Consider the following 16579-nt stretch of genomic DNA (forward strand, 5'->3'; position numbering starts at 1 on the left):
GATTTATACCAGTACTTTTTTGGTATTTTTTTCCATAATTCGTAGTACATTTTAGTTTTAATTCCATGTATCTTAAATTGATTTTAAATATGAATTAACAAAATAGATAACAAATAACAAATCTCAATGTATTTAGTGTAGGACTTTTATTTAGAAACACCACTCAATAAATATTGTCGCGTAATTTATACGTCACTCATTTCATCCGCGCGCTATTTCATGACGTGATGAAACTATCAACACCAACAGTCTGCCTGCTAATTTTCTCCCTAATATCTACTGTTGCCATTGTTTGAGATTTAGGATTGATGGGACCACATGTGCTCTGGGATTTGTCTAAGGTGTTTAAAATACATCGAAAGGTAGGTTGATGTCAATTTATATTACATGAAAATCCGGATCATGAAATCCTTGCCAAAGGCCGGATGGAAATCACGGATGTGCCACAGTACTACCTAGCTCTGCAATGTTCATCATACTATTCATCATCACAATCCCCCCAAAAAACAAATCTCAGTCTTCTCAGAACGATTTTTTTTTGCGATTGTCGGTTTGGTTTATTATTATGAAACAAGTCCTTGCACTGTCCTCTTGTCTAATTGTTCCATTGGTAGCGAGATCAAGGATTATTTTTGCACTTGTCACTTCTGCTCATCGCAGTTTATATTTAAATCCAAATACTACGCCGTTGTTTTTATTATTACCCACAATCAGCGAGATGTTTTGTTGTTGTTTGTGACGAACAGTCCACGGTGGTTACACTGTATCCCGCGAACACATAATAGTATTCTTACTGTTGATAAAGTAACAATGTAGCTATCAATGTTTGACATTGCCCCATGCTGACTGTTGCAGATCCCAAAGTCCAGAAGACTATATTCGAATTCCCCGTTTAGGATCATTTAAGTGTAATGACTTGGGAATTAAACATTTTAGCTAATATCTAAACTTCACATCCAATCTTGTACTTGTTGGAATCAAGTAGATTATATTTCTACCAATCATTGGTTAAATTTGATTTATGAACATGTTAATGCACAAATTCTAGACCGAATGACGATTAGCTAATTCTTTCTTCCCTCCTAGATGTGAATGTTTCTAACTTTTTTTTTTGATTTTCCAAGTAAAAATAAGAGTACTGTTTCAAGTAAATGAGACATTTCTCCTCAGGATGAGTGTGGTTATGGACAGTTGTTCCACTAACTACTCAGCAGACCGTCCCAGAGCCGTTATGTGTGCCTGGTGTTGAGTTGGAACTCCTGCTCAGACAGTCTGGTATCACATGGTCCTCTTGCCCCCTCCTGACACCCCCAAACAGTCATGTGCAGAAGAGAGTCCGTTAGATGGGGGCTAGCTAATTGGAGATTGTTTCTAGGGAATCACACAGAGTCAGAGGAAGAGAGTTGTAGGAACTCCTTTCACTCTACTGAGCCGAGCTGTACTGCGCTGGCCAGGTTATGCAACCCTCATAGTTGCTAGAAAGGCCACGGTTCGGCTCGTCACGATAGTATGAAAACAATAAAAGTGGGTGAGAGACAAAGAGAGGGTTGGGGCAGAGCAGGTGGTCCTATCACTGCAGATGAGACCTTAGTCCGGCACCTGTACACAAGATTAGATAACCTCCCTTTCTCCTCTCTATTCCTTCATAACTACAGGAAGGGGAAAGGATGGCAACAGTCTCCACCATGCTGCTTTGACCTGTCAAGCCCTTGTAGACAGTCTCCACCATGCTGCTTTGATCTGTCAAGCCCTTGTAGACGGTCTCCACCATGCTGCTTTGACCTGTCAAGCCCTTTTAGACGGTCTCCACCATGCTGCTTTGACCTGTCAAGCCCTTGTAGACAGTCTCCACCATGCTGCTTTGACCTGTCAAGCCCTTGTAGACAGTCTCCACCATGCTGCTTTGACCTGTCAAGCCCTTGTAGACAGTCTCCACCATGCTGCTTTGACCTGTCAAGCCCTTGTAGACAGTCTCCACCATGCTGCTTTGACCTGTCAAGCCCTTGTAGACAGTCTCCACCATGCTGCTTTGACCTGTCAAGCCCTTGTAGACAGTCTCCACCATGCTGCTTTGACCTGTGAAGCCCTTGTAGACAGTCTCCACCATGCTGCTTTGACCTGTCAAGCCCTTGTAGACGGTCTCCACCATGCTGCTTTGACCTGTGAAGCCCTTGTAGACAGTCTCCACCATGCTGCTTTGACCTGTCAAGCCCTTGTAGACAGTCTCCACCATGCTGCTTTGACCTGTCAAGCCCTTGTAGACAGTCTCCACCATGCTGCTTTGACCTGTCAAGCCCTTGTAGACAGTCTCCACCATGCTGCTTTGACCTGTCAAGCCCTTGTAGACGGTCTCCACCATGCTGCTTTGACCTGTCAAGCCCTTGTAGACAGTCTCCACCATGCTGCTTTGACCTGTCAAGCCCTTGTAGACAGTCTCCACCATGCTGCTTTGACTTGTCAAGCCCTTGTAGACAGTCTCCACCATGCTGCTTTGATCTGTCAAGCCCTTGTAGATCAGCGGTAGGGAATGACAGGAGACGAGGAAGGAAAGCCATCTCTTGGGAAATGCCTCATGACCTTTCACCTTATCAGAAAAGGGGGGGCGGGGCTACGCTCTGATTCTCTGCGCCTCTCCCCGACGTGTTTACTTGTTCACTGTCCCTCAGTTGTTAAAGGTATTGATTTATTTGTGGTAACATGAGGTAGATGGGCTAGAATGAGATCACAGCTTGAAGAGAAGGATATAGGCTAGACAAGGCTAGAGAATCTTCCTGCAGTCAGGGAGAAGGAACAAAATAAAGAAATATAAACCCCATGTCTCAGTTAGCTACCTTGTCTCCTGTGTGTAGAGTAGACCAGTGACAGCATGTGGTGCAGTGTACTGTCAACTCCAATTTGGTTTGCCTTGCCCAAGGATGGATATGTCACTGAAACAAGGCCTGCTGCACTACTGTGGGTAAGGATGGATGTATCTGATGCTAAGTCCAATTCAAAAGGTTGCATTAAACATACTTGATGGGGCTGCTTCATCTCAAAGCAGGACTTCTGGGTCTTATTTACTGGGAAACGGCAAGAGGGCCAAAACGGGGAGGGACTTACAGTACCTGTACCTGACTTTGTCCAATAAGAAATGCATGTTTTAGTTTTCCATTGCAAAATGTTTTGATACGGTGTGCACTAATGAATACGACCCTGGTTGGGGTATGGAACATCTAGGCTATTTTGCTTCTAGTCATATGTAGTTGACTCATAAGCACGGTCCCTATGACTATCACCCCTGATATTGGAAATAGAGGGAAAACGAGAAGGAATGGAAAGATGAATGTCACTGTGATGATTCCCCTGAGGATGAGTGTACACTGCAGCAGGGATATTTTGGGGGTTCGTGAGACTGACAGAGTTATCTTATGTAAGGAGTCTGAGCTGCTATTTAGCTGAGGAATACAATCTCTTCTCTCTCTCGCTCTCTCTCGTGTGTGTGTGTGTTTCACATGCAGAGGGATACTCAGTCTCTCTCTTTCACATGGAGAGATTTTATATCATCTTAGAAGGCACTGCACTAGCCCTGACCCAGGATGCAAGTCTGGGACACGCTCGCACATGACACAACACACTCAGACAGAGACTCCTACTCTATTTTCACCTTGAAATGTTGTAGACAGCACTAGCTCTATACTAGCCTAGCCTTGACCCGGGACCAACACACCACACATGTACGACACACACTGGTCACTCGGTGCCTTAGCTCTGCCTCCAACTCCATAACACAGTCAGAAGCCTTTGCCTTTAAGACTGTGCTTGGCTTCTCGTGGGAAGCCGCCCCTTTAAGAACTCACATCCTGTCTTGTGTCATCCCTTTAACATTGGAAGGTGTCTCAGTGTCAAACAACAGGAAGGGGCTTCCCCCCCACCCCCCTCTCTAATGCTATGTGGCACATTTCTGTCTGCAGCTTGCCTGTCCTTATAATAGGACTGTGATTGGCATTTTAGCTGCTGGAGGAGGCCAGGAGTGGTCTATATGGACAAATGTTTTCACTAGAGCCTGGAGGAGGCTAGGAGTGGTCTCTATAGACTAGTGTTTTCACTAGAACCTGGAGGAGACTAGGAGTAGTCTCTATAGACTAGTGTTTTCACTAGAGCCTGGAGGAGACTAGGAGTGGTCTCTATAGACTAGTGTTTTCACTAGAGCCTGGAGGAGACTAGGAGTGGTCTCTATAGACTAGTGTTTTCACTAGGGTCTGGAGGAGGCTAGGAGTGTTTTCAGCAGGGCTCTAGCTGCTAGTCAGTATGACTCACTCAGACACTAAATGGTTAAGACCTCCAACAGCAGAATCAGCTGGAGGAATGTTTGTCCTAAGTGTTGAAATGTCAGAGAAGGAGTAAAATGGAGAGATGGCAAGGAAGGATAGAAGGGGGGGCTAGAGGAGGAGGAGAAGCTACAGTAACACTGAACATTTTTACAATAGCCTAGATTTTTGCCGTTTATGTTCTTATTGGACATGCTAACATACACTGAGTGTACAAAACATTAAGAACACCTCTTTCATTGACAGACTGACCAGGTGAATCCAGGTGAAAGCTTTATGATCCCTTATTGATGTCACCTGTTAAATCCACTACAATCAGTGTAGAAGATTTAAGTGCCTTTTAATAGGGTATGGTAGTAGGTGCCAGGTGCACCGATTTGTGTCAAGAACTGCAATTCTGGCTGGGTTTTTCACGCTCAACAGTTTAAAAAAAAACAACAACATGTATTTCGCCAATTCCTCCTTTGGCCGGCTTTCCTTCCAGGTCTCTGCTGCCAATGTCTGGAACGAAATGCAAAAATCACTGAAGCTGGAGACTCGTATCTCCCTCAATAACTTTAAGCACCAGCTGTCAGAGCAGCTCACAGATCACTGTACCTGTAAATAGCCCATCTGTAAATAGCCCATCCAACTACCTCATCCCCATACTGTATTTATTTATTTGCTCCTTTGCACCCCAGTATTTCTACTTGCACATTCATCTTCTGCACATCTATCACTCCAGTGTTTAATTGCTATATTGTAATTATTTCGCCACCGTGGCCTATTTATTGCCTTACCTCCCTTGTCTTACCTCATTTGCACACCCTGTATATAGACTTTTCTACTGTGTTATTGACTATGTTTGTTTCATGTGTAACTGTTTGTGTCGCACTGCTTTGCTTTATCTTGGCCAGGTCTCAGTTCTAAATGGTGAGGTGCAACTCAATATTAGGAAGGTGTTCCTAATCTTTGGTATACGCAGTGTAGCCTATTCAAATATATGTGTGTGTGTGTGTGTGTGGGGGGGGGGGGGGGGGGGGGGGGGTTTGTACTCAGTGTATTGCCTACCTACTAGTAGTATCTCCTGTTTCACTCTGTTCCAAAACGTTTCTCCCTACTAAACACTTCTCTGGTCTGTTTCACTCTGTTCCAAAACGTTTCTCCCTACTGAACACTTCTCTGGTCTGTTTATCTCTGTTCCAAAACGTTTCTCCCTGTTCCAAAACGTTTCTCCCTACTGAACACTTCTCTGGTCTGTTTCACTCTGTTCCAAAACGTTTCTCCCTACTGAACACTTCTCTGGTCTGTTTCACTCTGTTCCAAAACGTTTCTCCCTACTGAACACTTCTCTGGTCTGTTTCACTCTGTTCCAAAACGTTTCTCCCTACTAAACACTTCTCTGGTCTGTTTCACTCTGTTCCAAAACGTTTCTCCCTACTGAACACTCTGCTGGTCTGCTTCTTTTGTTTCTGCTAAGGGTTAGGGTTCAGAGGCCAGTTGTGGAGACTGTGTGTGTTTGACACCACTGTCCTCCAGGCTCCTGGACGCCTGCCCGCCTCAGGAGGGGGCAGGATGTGATGTCACAGCGGCGCTCCCTTCTTCCTGTCCGGCGGTGTGTGTGAGAGAGGTGGAGGCTCCACCCACACGGCGAGCAGACGAACAGGAGAGATGTTTGAGGTGAAACCCCGTGGCGTGGAGAAGAAGGGCGGAAGCACAGAGACTGGTGAGTGAAGAGGAAGGGGGAGAAGAGTGGAGGAGAGAGGTAAACAGGAGGAGAGGGGGCAGTAGATACTGAGGAGAGAGAAAGGAGAGGAGAGAGGGCAGGAGACTGCAGGATAGGGGGAGATGGCTGGAGGACAGGAGACTGCAGGATAGGGGGAGATGGAGAGAGGACAGGAGACTGCAGGACAGGAGGGAGATGGAGAGAGGACAGGAGAGAGATGGAGAGAGGACAGGAGACTGCAGGATAGGGGGAGATGGAGAGAGGACAGGAGACTGCAGGACAGGAGAAGGGAGCCTTGCGTGCCTGACTGAGGAAAAACTGCAACCACACACCCTTCAAGGCCTGTTTGATGATGGTGTGTGTGCTATGTGTGTGTGTGTTTTCCTGTCTGTGTACACAGTTGTGAGGACTCGAGTCTCCTGCTATAGTTAGCCCAGCCCACTAAACCACATAACCACTGAACCACACATTGTGTTATGCACCGCCAGAGCCACGGGAACACACACACATTCATGATTCACACACACACACTCCCTGCCATACATACACATTCATGACTCTCTCTCTCTCTCTCTCTCTCTCACACACACACTCATCCCTACTCTCAACCCAGCACTCAGTCTTTGCTCAGACGGATGGTGTCTAAGGCAGCATTACCGAAATCAGCTTCAGCAATGAGTTGGTTTCATCTATAGGGGGCGACGTGTAGATTCACTGTAATAGTTACTGTATTAGTATGGCGCCCCCCTATGATCACCACGAGTACTGCACCCACTATTTTGATCATACTATTTTGTTGCATGAATGATGGCAATATTTGTTTCTCTCTTTGGATGCTTAACCCCCCCTCTTCTCCCCAGATGACACCAGTAGCAGCAGTAAGCTGTGTGGTGGTGGGGGGTCGGGGTCGATGGGCTCCCAGGGGTCAGAGTCTCTGTACCTGTATGACAGCCAGGACTGGGTGATCTCTCCCATCTGCTCCCCTGAAGAGGAGCCCTGCCCCACCGCCATCTCCCCCATGCTGGCCGAGGAGACCTTCAGATACATGAGTGAGTCACCGTCGTGTGTGTCGGTGTGTGTCGGTGTGTGTCTGTGTGTGTCAGTGTGTGGTTGTTAAGGTTGGGAGGTATACGTACACCAGGTTATGTGGAAATACCCACGGGATGGTTTTCATATACCGTCAATACCGTTGAAACTATTTATTTGAAGTTTTTCAATTCATTTTAATATGTTGTAGGAAATGTACGTAAATACCTGCAGTCGATTGGTGCAATACGTTAGGAGATAAAGGAACATTCCGTTCTTCATTTCACCTGTCACGTTATTTAAAAAGCTTCCCGTAGTTCCCCAGAACAGCAGCCAGTCAGGTGTTGGTTGTAAAGAGGACAACGAGACAAAGCTGGTGAGTCCATAGTGTTGTGCGATGCTCATGAGGTGATGGAAGTTAGTTGTGTGCAATTCACTACTAAATGTTTGCCATCAGATATCTTGTAACGGTCTAAGATGTGCTTTACTCTCCAGCTGGGTATTTGGTTACTTGTTAGTTAGCTGAGTAAGTGTCTGAATTAATAAGGAGCCGGGGTGTTGGCTTTCTGGCGTGTTTGAGAAGTCAGAGCTCTAGAGAAGGGATCCGTACAGCTGCCACTTTATTTCCCCACTAGTGTTTTTTTCATCCTCTGTTCTTCTCCCCTCTGCTCCATGTACACAGGCTGTTCTCCCCTCTGCTCCATGTACACAGGCTGCTCTCCCTTCTCCCCCTCTGCTCTCCCCTCTCCCCTCTGCTCCATGTACACAGGCTGCTCTCCCCTCTGCTCCATGTACACAGGCTGCTCTTCCTTCAGACAAGCATGCATCACAACTTTCTCAATTTCTCTCGTTAAATTTAGCTTTTCAATGTCCACCTTCCCATTACTAGTCCAACGCTCTAACCACTAGTCTACCCTGCCTACCCAATGTCCACCTTCTGGTTACTAGTCCGCTCTAACCACTAGTCCTACCCTGCCTACCCAATGTCCACCTTCTGGTTACTAGTCCGCTCTAACCACTAGGCTAATGCCCACCTTCCGGTTACTAGTCCAACGCTCTAACCACTAGTCTACCTGCCGCCCCAATGTCCACCTTCCGGTTACTAGTCTAATCACTAGTCTACCTGCCGCCCCAATGTCCACCTTCTGGTTACTAGTCTAACCACTAGTCTACCTGCCGCCCCAATGTCCACCTTCTGGTTACTAGTCTAACCACTAGTCTACCTGCCGCCCCAATGTCCACCTTCTGGTTACTAGTCTAACCACTAGTCTACCTGCCGCCCCAATGTCCACCTTCTGGTTACTAGTCTAACCACTAGGCTACCTGCCGCCCCAATGTCCACCTTCTGGTTACTAGTCTAACCACTAGGCTACCTGCCGCCCCAATGTCCACCTTCTGGTTACTAGTCTAACCACTAGGCTACCTGCCGCCCCAATGTCCACCTTCTGGTTACTAGTCTAACCACTAGGCTACCTGCCGCCCCAATGTCCACCTTCTGGTTACTAGTCTAACCACTAGTCTACCTGCCGCCCCAATGTCCACCTTCTGGTTACTAGTCTAACCACTAGGCTACCTGCCGCCCCAATGTCCACCTTCTGGTTACTAGTCTAACCACTAGTCTACCTGCCGCCCCAATGTCCACCTTCTGGTTACTAGTCTAACCACTAGTCTACCTGCCGCCCCAATGTCCACCTTCTGGTTACTAGTCTAACCACTAGTCTTCCTGCCGCCCCAATGTCTACCTTCCGGTTACTAGTCCAACGCTCTAACCACTAGTCTACCTGCCGCCCCAATGTCCACCTTCCGGTTACTAGTCTAACCACTAGTCTACCTGCCGCCCCAATGTCTACCTTCCGGTTACTAGTCCAACGCTCTAACCACTAGTCTACCTGCCGCCCCAATGTCCACCTTCCGGTTACTAGTCTAACCACTAGTCTACCTGCCGCCCCAATGTCCACTCGCACCAAAAATGGCTACTAGCTGTACTTCTATAACTTTACGAGCTGAATTTGTCTTTGCATTTGGTTTGTGCATTTAGCTAAAAGCATCTATGCGTCTTGTGTTCTATGCTGGTAATACTGTAAATCCTGGGATGGTATAAGAATGGTATGAACATCTAGATACTGTAAATCCTGGGATGGTATAAGAACGATATGAACATCTGGATACTGTAAATCCTGGGATGGCAGAAGAACGGTATGAACACCTGGATACTGTAAATCCCGGGATGGCAGAAGAACGGTATGAACATCTGGATACTGTAAATCCTGGGATGGTATAAGAACGGTATGAACATCTAGATACTGTAAATCCTGGGATGGTATAAGAACGATATGAACACCTGGATACTGTAAATCCTGGGATGGTATAAGAATGGTATGAACATCTGGATACTGTAAATCCTGGGATGGTATAAGAACGATATGAACACCTGGATACTGTAAATCCCGGGATGGCAGAAGAACGGTATGAACATCTGGATACTGTAAATCCTGGGATGGCAGAAGAACGGTATGAACACCTGGATACTGTAAATCCTGGGATGGCAGAACAACGGTATGAACATCTGGATACCGCCCAAGTCTAGTGGTTGAATGTTATTAACATACGAGAAAGAATGGGAATCCTGTGTGACTTTCTAGTTACAGGGAAGAGGTGGAATCGGTGTTTTGTATCTGTGGTAAAAGTACCTTGCTCTCATCACTTCCTGTTGTGTATTCATTGGTGTGACTGGCAGAGCAGTGATGGTGTTGATGGTGGGACTGGCAGGACAGTGATGGTGTTGATGGTGGGACTGACAGGGCAGTGATGGTGGGACTGACAGGGCAGTGATGGTGGGACTGACATGGCAGTGATGGTGGGACTGACAGGGCAGTGATGGTGGGACTGACAGGGCAGTGATGGTGTTGATGGTGGGACTGACAGGGCAGTGATGGTGTGACTGACAGGGCAGTGATGGTGGGACTGACAGGGCAGTGATGGTGTTGATGGTGTGACTGACAGGGCAGTGATGGTGTTGATGGTGTGACTGACAGGGCAGTGATGGTGTTGATGGGAGGACTGACAGGGCCGTGATGGTGTGACTGACAGGGCCGTGATGGTGTGACTGACAGGGCCGTGATGGTGGGACTGACAGGGCAGTGATGGTGGGACTGACAGGGCAGTGATGGTGGGACTGACAGGGCAGTGATGGTGGGACTGACAGGGCAGTGATGGTGTTGATGGTGGGACTGACAGGGCAGTGATGGTGTTGATGGTGGGACTGACAGGGCAGTGATGGTGGGACTGACAGGGCAGTGATGGTGTTGATGGTGGGACTGACAGGGCAGTGATGGTGGGACTGACAGGGCAGTGATGGTGGGACTGACAGGGCAGTGATGGTGTTGATGGTGGGACTGACAGGACAGTGATGGTGGGACTGACAGGACAGTGTCATGTGGTGATCCAGTGGGACTGACAGGACAGTCATGGTGTAGAGAGGGTACAGTTCTAATAAGAGCTCTGTGTCTGCTTCAGTGTCTCTGTCAAACAACACACACTGGACAGGCCCTGTCCCTCTGAGCCAATGGTGCTATTGGTCTCTCTTCTCTCGCTCGCTCTCTGTTGCTCGTTCTGATTGGCTATGCCCTAGATGAGATCAGGGCAGAAGATAGACGTGTGTGTATGTGCGTGGGTGAACGTGCTCATATGAACAGCTGTGTGTTTAACTCAGTGTAATAGTCGGGTGAATGTTTCTCCACATCCCCTTTTTCTTGATGTTTCTTCCATATGAGCGGCACAGAGACGTGTGCGTGCGTGCGTGCGTGTGTGCGTGCGGCCTCAGCGGCTGTCCCTGGCAAGGACAGAGGAATCCACTGATCTGGTCTTCTAAGTGCAGCTGAGTGTCGATCCAGGATCCGGCAGCGTCACGGGAAACAGACGGAGAGGGGGTGAAACGGACATGCTGGTCTTTAACATTCTCAATGAGAATGTTGCTGTGGAAGGTGAGCCTTGAAGAAATGATTTAGATGGTGGGCGTGCGAGTCGCTTGGCGTGCGAGTCGCTGGGCGTGCGAGTCGCTGGGCGTGCGTGTCACTGGGCGTGTGAGTTCAGAACATGTTGATGTCTCCTAGGTCATAGAGCTGCAGGGTTCAGTTAGTCTGTGCGTGCATGTTAGTAAAATTTTGCAGCAGTCTCTATGTGTGTGTGGATGCACGCATACCTTTGCAGCAGTCTCTATGTGTGTGTGGATGCACTCATACCTTTGCAGCAGAGTCTCTATGTGTGTGTGGATGCACTCATAACTTTGCAGCAGAGTGTGTGAGTCAGTAGCAGGCAGGAAATAATGTGTCCATGTAACTGTTTACATTGAAACGTGTGGTATGTGGTTACAAGTAGACAATCTTGCAGTTAACAGTACATCACTACTCATTCTGGAACCCAGGCTGATCTGCTCCATACTGCAGTGATGTCATCTTCAGGTGCCAGTCAGTCTGGCAGTAGCAGAGAGCTGGCACAGTACTCTCTGGTTGTCATGTAATACACTCAGATCACATATCACCTTTGTCTTTGGATAATCAGTGAAGGGCATTGAACAACAGCAACGCTGTTATTGCGGATGTTATGGACTCTGAAAGAAGAGGAATTGTGTGTGTGTGTGCGTGCGTTGACGATGCGTGTGTGCGTGCTTTGACGGTGCTTGGGTGTGTTGACGGTGCGTGGGTGTGTGGACGGTGTGTGTTGGCGTTGGCATGTACTGTATGTATGCAATGCATCCTACTGGGACAGTAAAGGGGTACAATAAGATTTAGGGGGTCAGACAGTTTCTCTTGGCACAGCCCACAGTGTACTGCCTGGAGGGTTGTTCAGTGGGGCGTTAAGCTCCTGTTCAGATAAGGGCCAGTGGGACACTTGCTCCACTTCTCTCTGAGGGTAAATGAAGACCGCCATGCAGTTATCAAATCAAATGTAATTATAAAGCCCTTCGTACATCAGCTGATATCTCAAAGTGTTGTACAGAAACCAAATCAAATGTATTTATAAAGCCCTTCGTACATCAGCTGATATCTCAAAGTGTTGAACAGAAACCCAGCCTAAAACCCCAAACAGCAAGCAATGCAGGTGTAGAAGCACAGTGGCTAGGAAGAACTCCCTAGAAAGGCCAAAACCTAGGAAGAAACCTAGAGGAACCAGGCTATGAGGGGTGGCCAGTCCTCTTCTGGCTGTGCCGGGTGGAGATTATAACAGAACATGGCCAAGATGTTCAAATGTTCATAGATGACCAGCATGGTCAAATAATAATATTCACAGTAGTTGTCGAGGGTGCAACAAGTCAGCACCTCAGGTGTAAATGTCAGTTGGCTTTTCATAGCCGATCATTAAGAGTAGCTCTACCACTTCTGCTGTCTCTAGAGAGTTGAAAACAGCAGCTATTAGACCCCGGGGCAGCCAGACAGAAATGGCATGTCATATTTTAATGAGTCTCAATCCGGCACCCCTTATCCCTACTGAATGGTACCCTCCAGAGACGAAGGGGGTGTGGATTGGAATGGAGTGACGGCGTGTGTATAGAGAGATAAGTGGGAGTGTTAGGATGGGGGGGATGAGGATAGATCTAATGTAAAGATTTAACAACTGTTACTGTAAAACAGTTATGCCTAAAAATGTGATGGATTAATTTATAGAGGAAGACTTAAGTTGATAGTAAGACTTTCTTTACGTATTCTGTGTCTAGCATCACTTGGATGTTCCTAACTATCAGTCTTGATTGTTTTGATATAGACTAGGCCTAGTTAGCTTTTACAGGCAGCATGATCAGGTGAACTTACGTCAGTTGGCATCCATCCAACGTCGTCTGTCACTTAGAAACCCAGTGACTAGAACTGGCCGTGTTCGGACTCTGGCTTGCCTACTACTTATTATTTAGCATGTACTGTTCAGTAAACAGTATGTAGTAAATCCACGGCCCGAACCCGCTGGTTCCCAGAGTAGCTAGCCCGCTACAAGATCATTACCGGACTCGATCTTCATCAGCCTTCTCCCTGGTCATCTCCTCTGATCAAGCCATCCACTGTCCCTCTCAGACTTGGCCTCTATTGGTTGACCTAGCCAACGAGCTAGGCTACTCATGAGATTGTTTGTTTGATTATGAAAAGCGCAATAAAAATGTCAGCACTTATTATTATACCAAATATGGTTTACTTAGTTTAGTAAAGCAGAAAGCTCTGGCGAAGTGATTATTATTTTCAACTTATTGTTACCATGCACCTGCAACAAGAGAGCTCCGATGTGCAAGTGCACTTTTGAATGTTGTAAGTAAACATTTACCGGTCTAGCTAGCTAGACCTATTCAGACCGTAACCGTTTAGGTAGAAACTAATGCATAGCATGCACTTTACAAGCAGTTTAACACAGATAAACCGACGTGACAAATCAGGAGACAGAGAAGTGTTGGGACCAGCACTGCTGTGGAAAAGTGTAGGCTACCGCGTTACTAAGGTTCACTATAGCTAGTGGCAATAATTAGTGAGGTGGCAAGAGAGTGATCTACGGCCTCATGACTTACTTTTTTGCGGCATTTCTCCTGCGGTGTTCACCACTGAATGAAATGCCTGGTATTGTCATCAGACCCTGTAACAAGTTTGAACACAAGTCCTGATGTTTACAACTAATAGCTAGCTAGAGTAATGATATGACATCGTCGCTCAACAGCAAGTAACCCCGATGCCAACGTTACTGTTGAACAGTTATAACTTCTAGTGTTACTGAATCACGTAAGTAGCTACATGAAGTGCGGTGGCATGCTGCAGGTATGTTGTAACGGTACGTCGAAATGGTGTTGAAGGAATTTAATTCCTCTGTTTTAATTCCCAATTAAAATTAAACACTGTCAATTCATAAGAATTTGTAAGACCCTTATTTTATAGGAATGGACAGAGCCCGGTCTTAAAAGTCAAGTAACAGCCTTTATTCAAGAGAGTACTGCCACAATACAGGTTACCACAGGTTATAAACTGAAAATGACATCATTAGTTCTAACACTACCCCGTGCCATCTCCGTTCCAGTACCAAGGCTGTGTCTCAAGCCTTCCCACATCCGTCTCCCTACCAATTTAATATAATTTACGAGTCAAGGTTTTCTTGTGTAGATAAGCATTCTAGCCAGTCTGATTCATTTGTACCAAGGAACAGACCGTCATTGTTACTAAACTCTTGACCACATTCACACACATTATTTTCAGTACTGGGATCAGATAAGAAAATTCATACATATACAGTAACATTTAGTATTCTGATTAGTACATATACAGTAACATAATAGTATTCTGATTAGTACATATACAGTAACATAATAGTATTCTGATTAGTACATCCTGATTGAAATGTATACATAATTAGTCATTACAGATAAAAAATTCCCTTAACAAATGGTCATGATCATTTTAAGGAGAACAAAAACTACTTACATTTGGACTCCACTGCAGAAGCTGAGCTATTCACCATCTTCTAGGTTGTTTTGTTGTTTACTTGAAGATATTTAAATATAAAAACTAAGGCATTGGCTGCGAAATTCCTGTAAAGTGTGCAGCGAATTCTACCAGATGAAAAGCCGAAATCAGTATAACATTCTGGCATAAAGCATACTTTATTTGATCAAATTCACATACTATAAAACGGAATATTTTCGGCATACTGAGAACGCATCATGCGCGATTGCGTAGTTTCCCGCTATTCGTTGATTAAGGTAGTGCATACCGTGTCTAATTGATTAAGGTAGTGCATACCGTGTCTAATTGATTAAGGTAGTGCATACCGTGTCTAATTGATTAAGGTAGTGCATACCGTGTCTAATTGATTAAGGTAGTGCATACCGTGTCTAATTGATTAAGGTAGTGCATACCGTGTCTAATTGATTAAGGTAGTGCATACCGTGTCTAATTGATTAAGGTAGTGCATACCGTGTCTAATTGATTAAGGTAGTGCATACCGTGTCTAATTGATCAGCTGTTGTCCTATTCGTTGATTAAGGTAGTGCATACCGTGTCTAATTGATCAGCTGTTGTCCTATTCGTTGATTAAGGTAGCGCATACCGTGTCTAATTGATCAGCTGTTGTCCTAGTCTAAATGAGTATGACTTCCGGACATTTAAAGTATACTAGATTTCCGAAATGTCACACTATTAAACTAGTTTCTCGCATACTCAAACGGCCTACAATTTAGGACGCAAGTATGGATGTTTGGACACGGCTACTGATTCCCCTCCCTGTGATTATATAATCACCCTAACCCCAAGGAGTTTGCTGTGTTTTATTCACAGCATATTAATCATAAGCCTAATTTATGACAAGTGTGCACTCGTTCACTCCTCAAGGATCAAAGCCCCAGCACACACTGCTGCACTAATATCGCTCCATAGTAATGGGAGAATCAGAATTGTGCTTTTGTCATCTGTGGGTGATCTATAGGCCTACCCCAGTCTTGCCTGCTGACAGAGTAGTACTAAATCACATGTGGGGTTGGTTTATAGGACTCAGCACTAATACCAGTATGCCACCCTGAAGACTGGCCTAGATCAGAGGCTTTACACTGTAACGCTGAAGACTAGATCTGAAGACTAGCCTAGATCTGTGGTCCTAATCTCCCACGCTTTCTCATTCCCCTCTACTGCATATCTTTTCAATATGAATCTGAAAATAGATTATGAATAAATAATAAACCATTATGATTTTGAATTAAGAAATTACTCTAATATGGTATGTTTTTTCAAAGCTAAGGACATCCAGGTTTGATGACCTCCTACCCTTGAACTCTAGACAGGAAGTGTTTCTGAAACAGAAACCTTAGCCAGAGAGGAAGAGGTGACGCGAGAGGGTCCAATCCCGTGAATCTGTCCATGCGGGTTACGGTGATAAGCAGACCGCCAGCCTTCCCACCTTTGGGACGACTCCAATTGTTAGGGCGGAGAACATCTCATCATAATATACAGTGTCTTTGCCTTAGCAGAGAGATCGTCTCAGTCATTTTATTGCAGACAAAGGTTCAACCATGTTTGTCAGACCGTTAATAAGTCACTCATCGGTAATTGCTTTCTCAGACGCTGAGTGGGTTTACGGTAGCTTGCGAAAGTATTCACCCCCCTTGGCATTTTTCTATTTTGTTGCCTTACAACCTGGAATTAAAGTCGTTTTTTTTGGGGGGGGGGGGGGGGGGGGGGGGTCGGGGGGGGTTGTATCATTTGATTTACACAACATGTCTACCACTTTGAAGATGCAAAATATATTTTCTTGTGAAACAAACAAAAAAACAGAGTAGTTATGCACTCAAGTTTTCACCCCCTCAAAGTCAATACTTTGTAGAGCCACCTTTTGCAGCAATTACAGCTGCAAGTCTCTTGGGGTATGTCTCTATAAGCTTGGCATATCTAGCCACTGGGATGTTGCCCATTATTCAAGGTAAAACTGCTTCAGCTCCTTCAAGTTGGATGGGTTCCGCTGGTATACAGCAATCTTTAAGTCATATGACAGTTTCTCAATTGGATTGAGGTCTGGGCTTTGACTAGGC

General features: G+C 45.8%; 1 protein-coding gene across 4 annotated transcripts in view; it reads left to right on the forward strand.

The window, feature by feature from the left end:
* The first annotated feature begins 192 nt into the window (after positions 1-192).
* Positions 193-16579, forward strand: part of LOC110495570 (trafficking kinesin-binding protein 2) — a 49488-nt gene continuing 33101 nt past the window's right edge. For all 4 annotated transcript variants that reach the window (XM_036951732.1, XM_036951731.1, XM_036951733.1 and 1 more), the window contains exons 1-3: positions 193-362; positions 5767-6012; positions 6873-7061. In XM_036951732.1, coding sequence (XP_036807627.1) covers positions 5958-6012; positions 6873-7061 — 244 coding nt within the window. In that variant the 5' untranslated portion in view covers positions 193-362; positions 5767-5957. The remainder of the gene's footprint in view (positions 363-5766; positions 6013-6872; positions 7062-16579) is intronic.

Source organism: Oncorhynchus mykiss, chromosome 18, assembly GCF_013265735.2.
Source record: "Oncorhynchus mykiss isolate Arlee chromosome 18, USDA_OmykA_1.1, whole genome shotgun sequence".
NCBI lineage: Eukaryota > Metazoa > Chordata > Actinopteri > Salmoniformes > Salmonidae > Oncorhynchus > Oncorhynchus mykiss.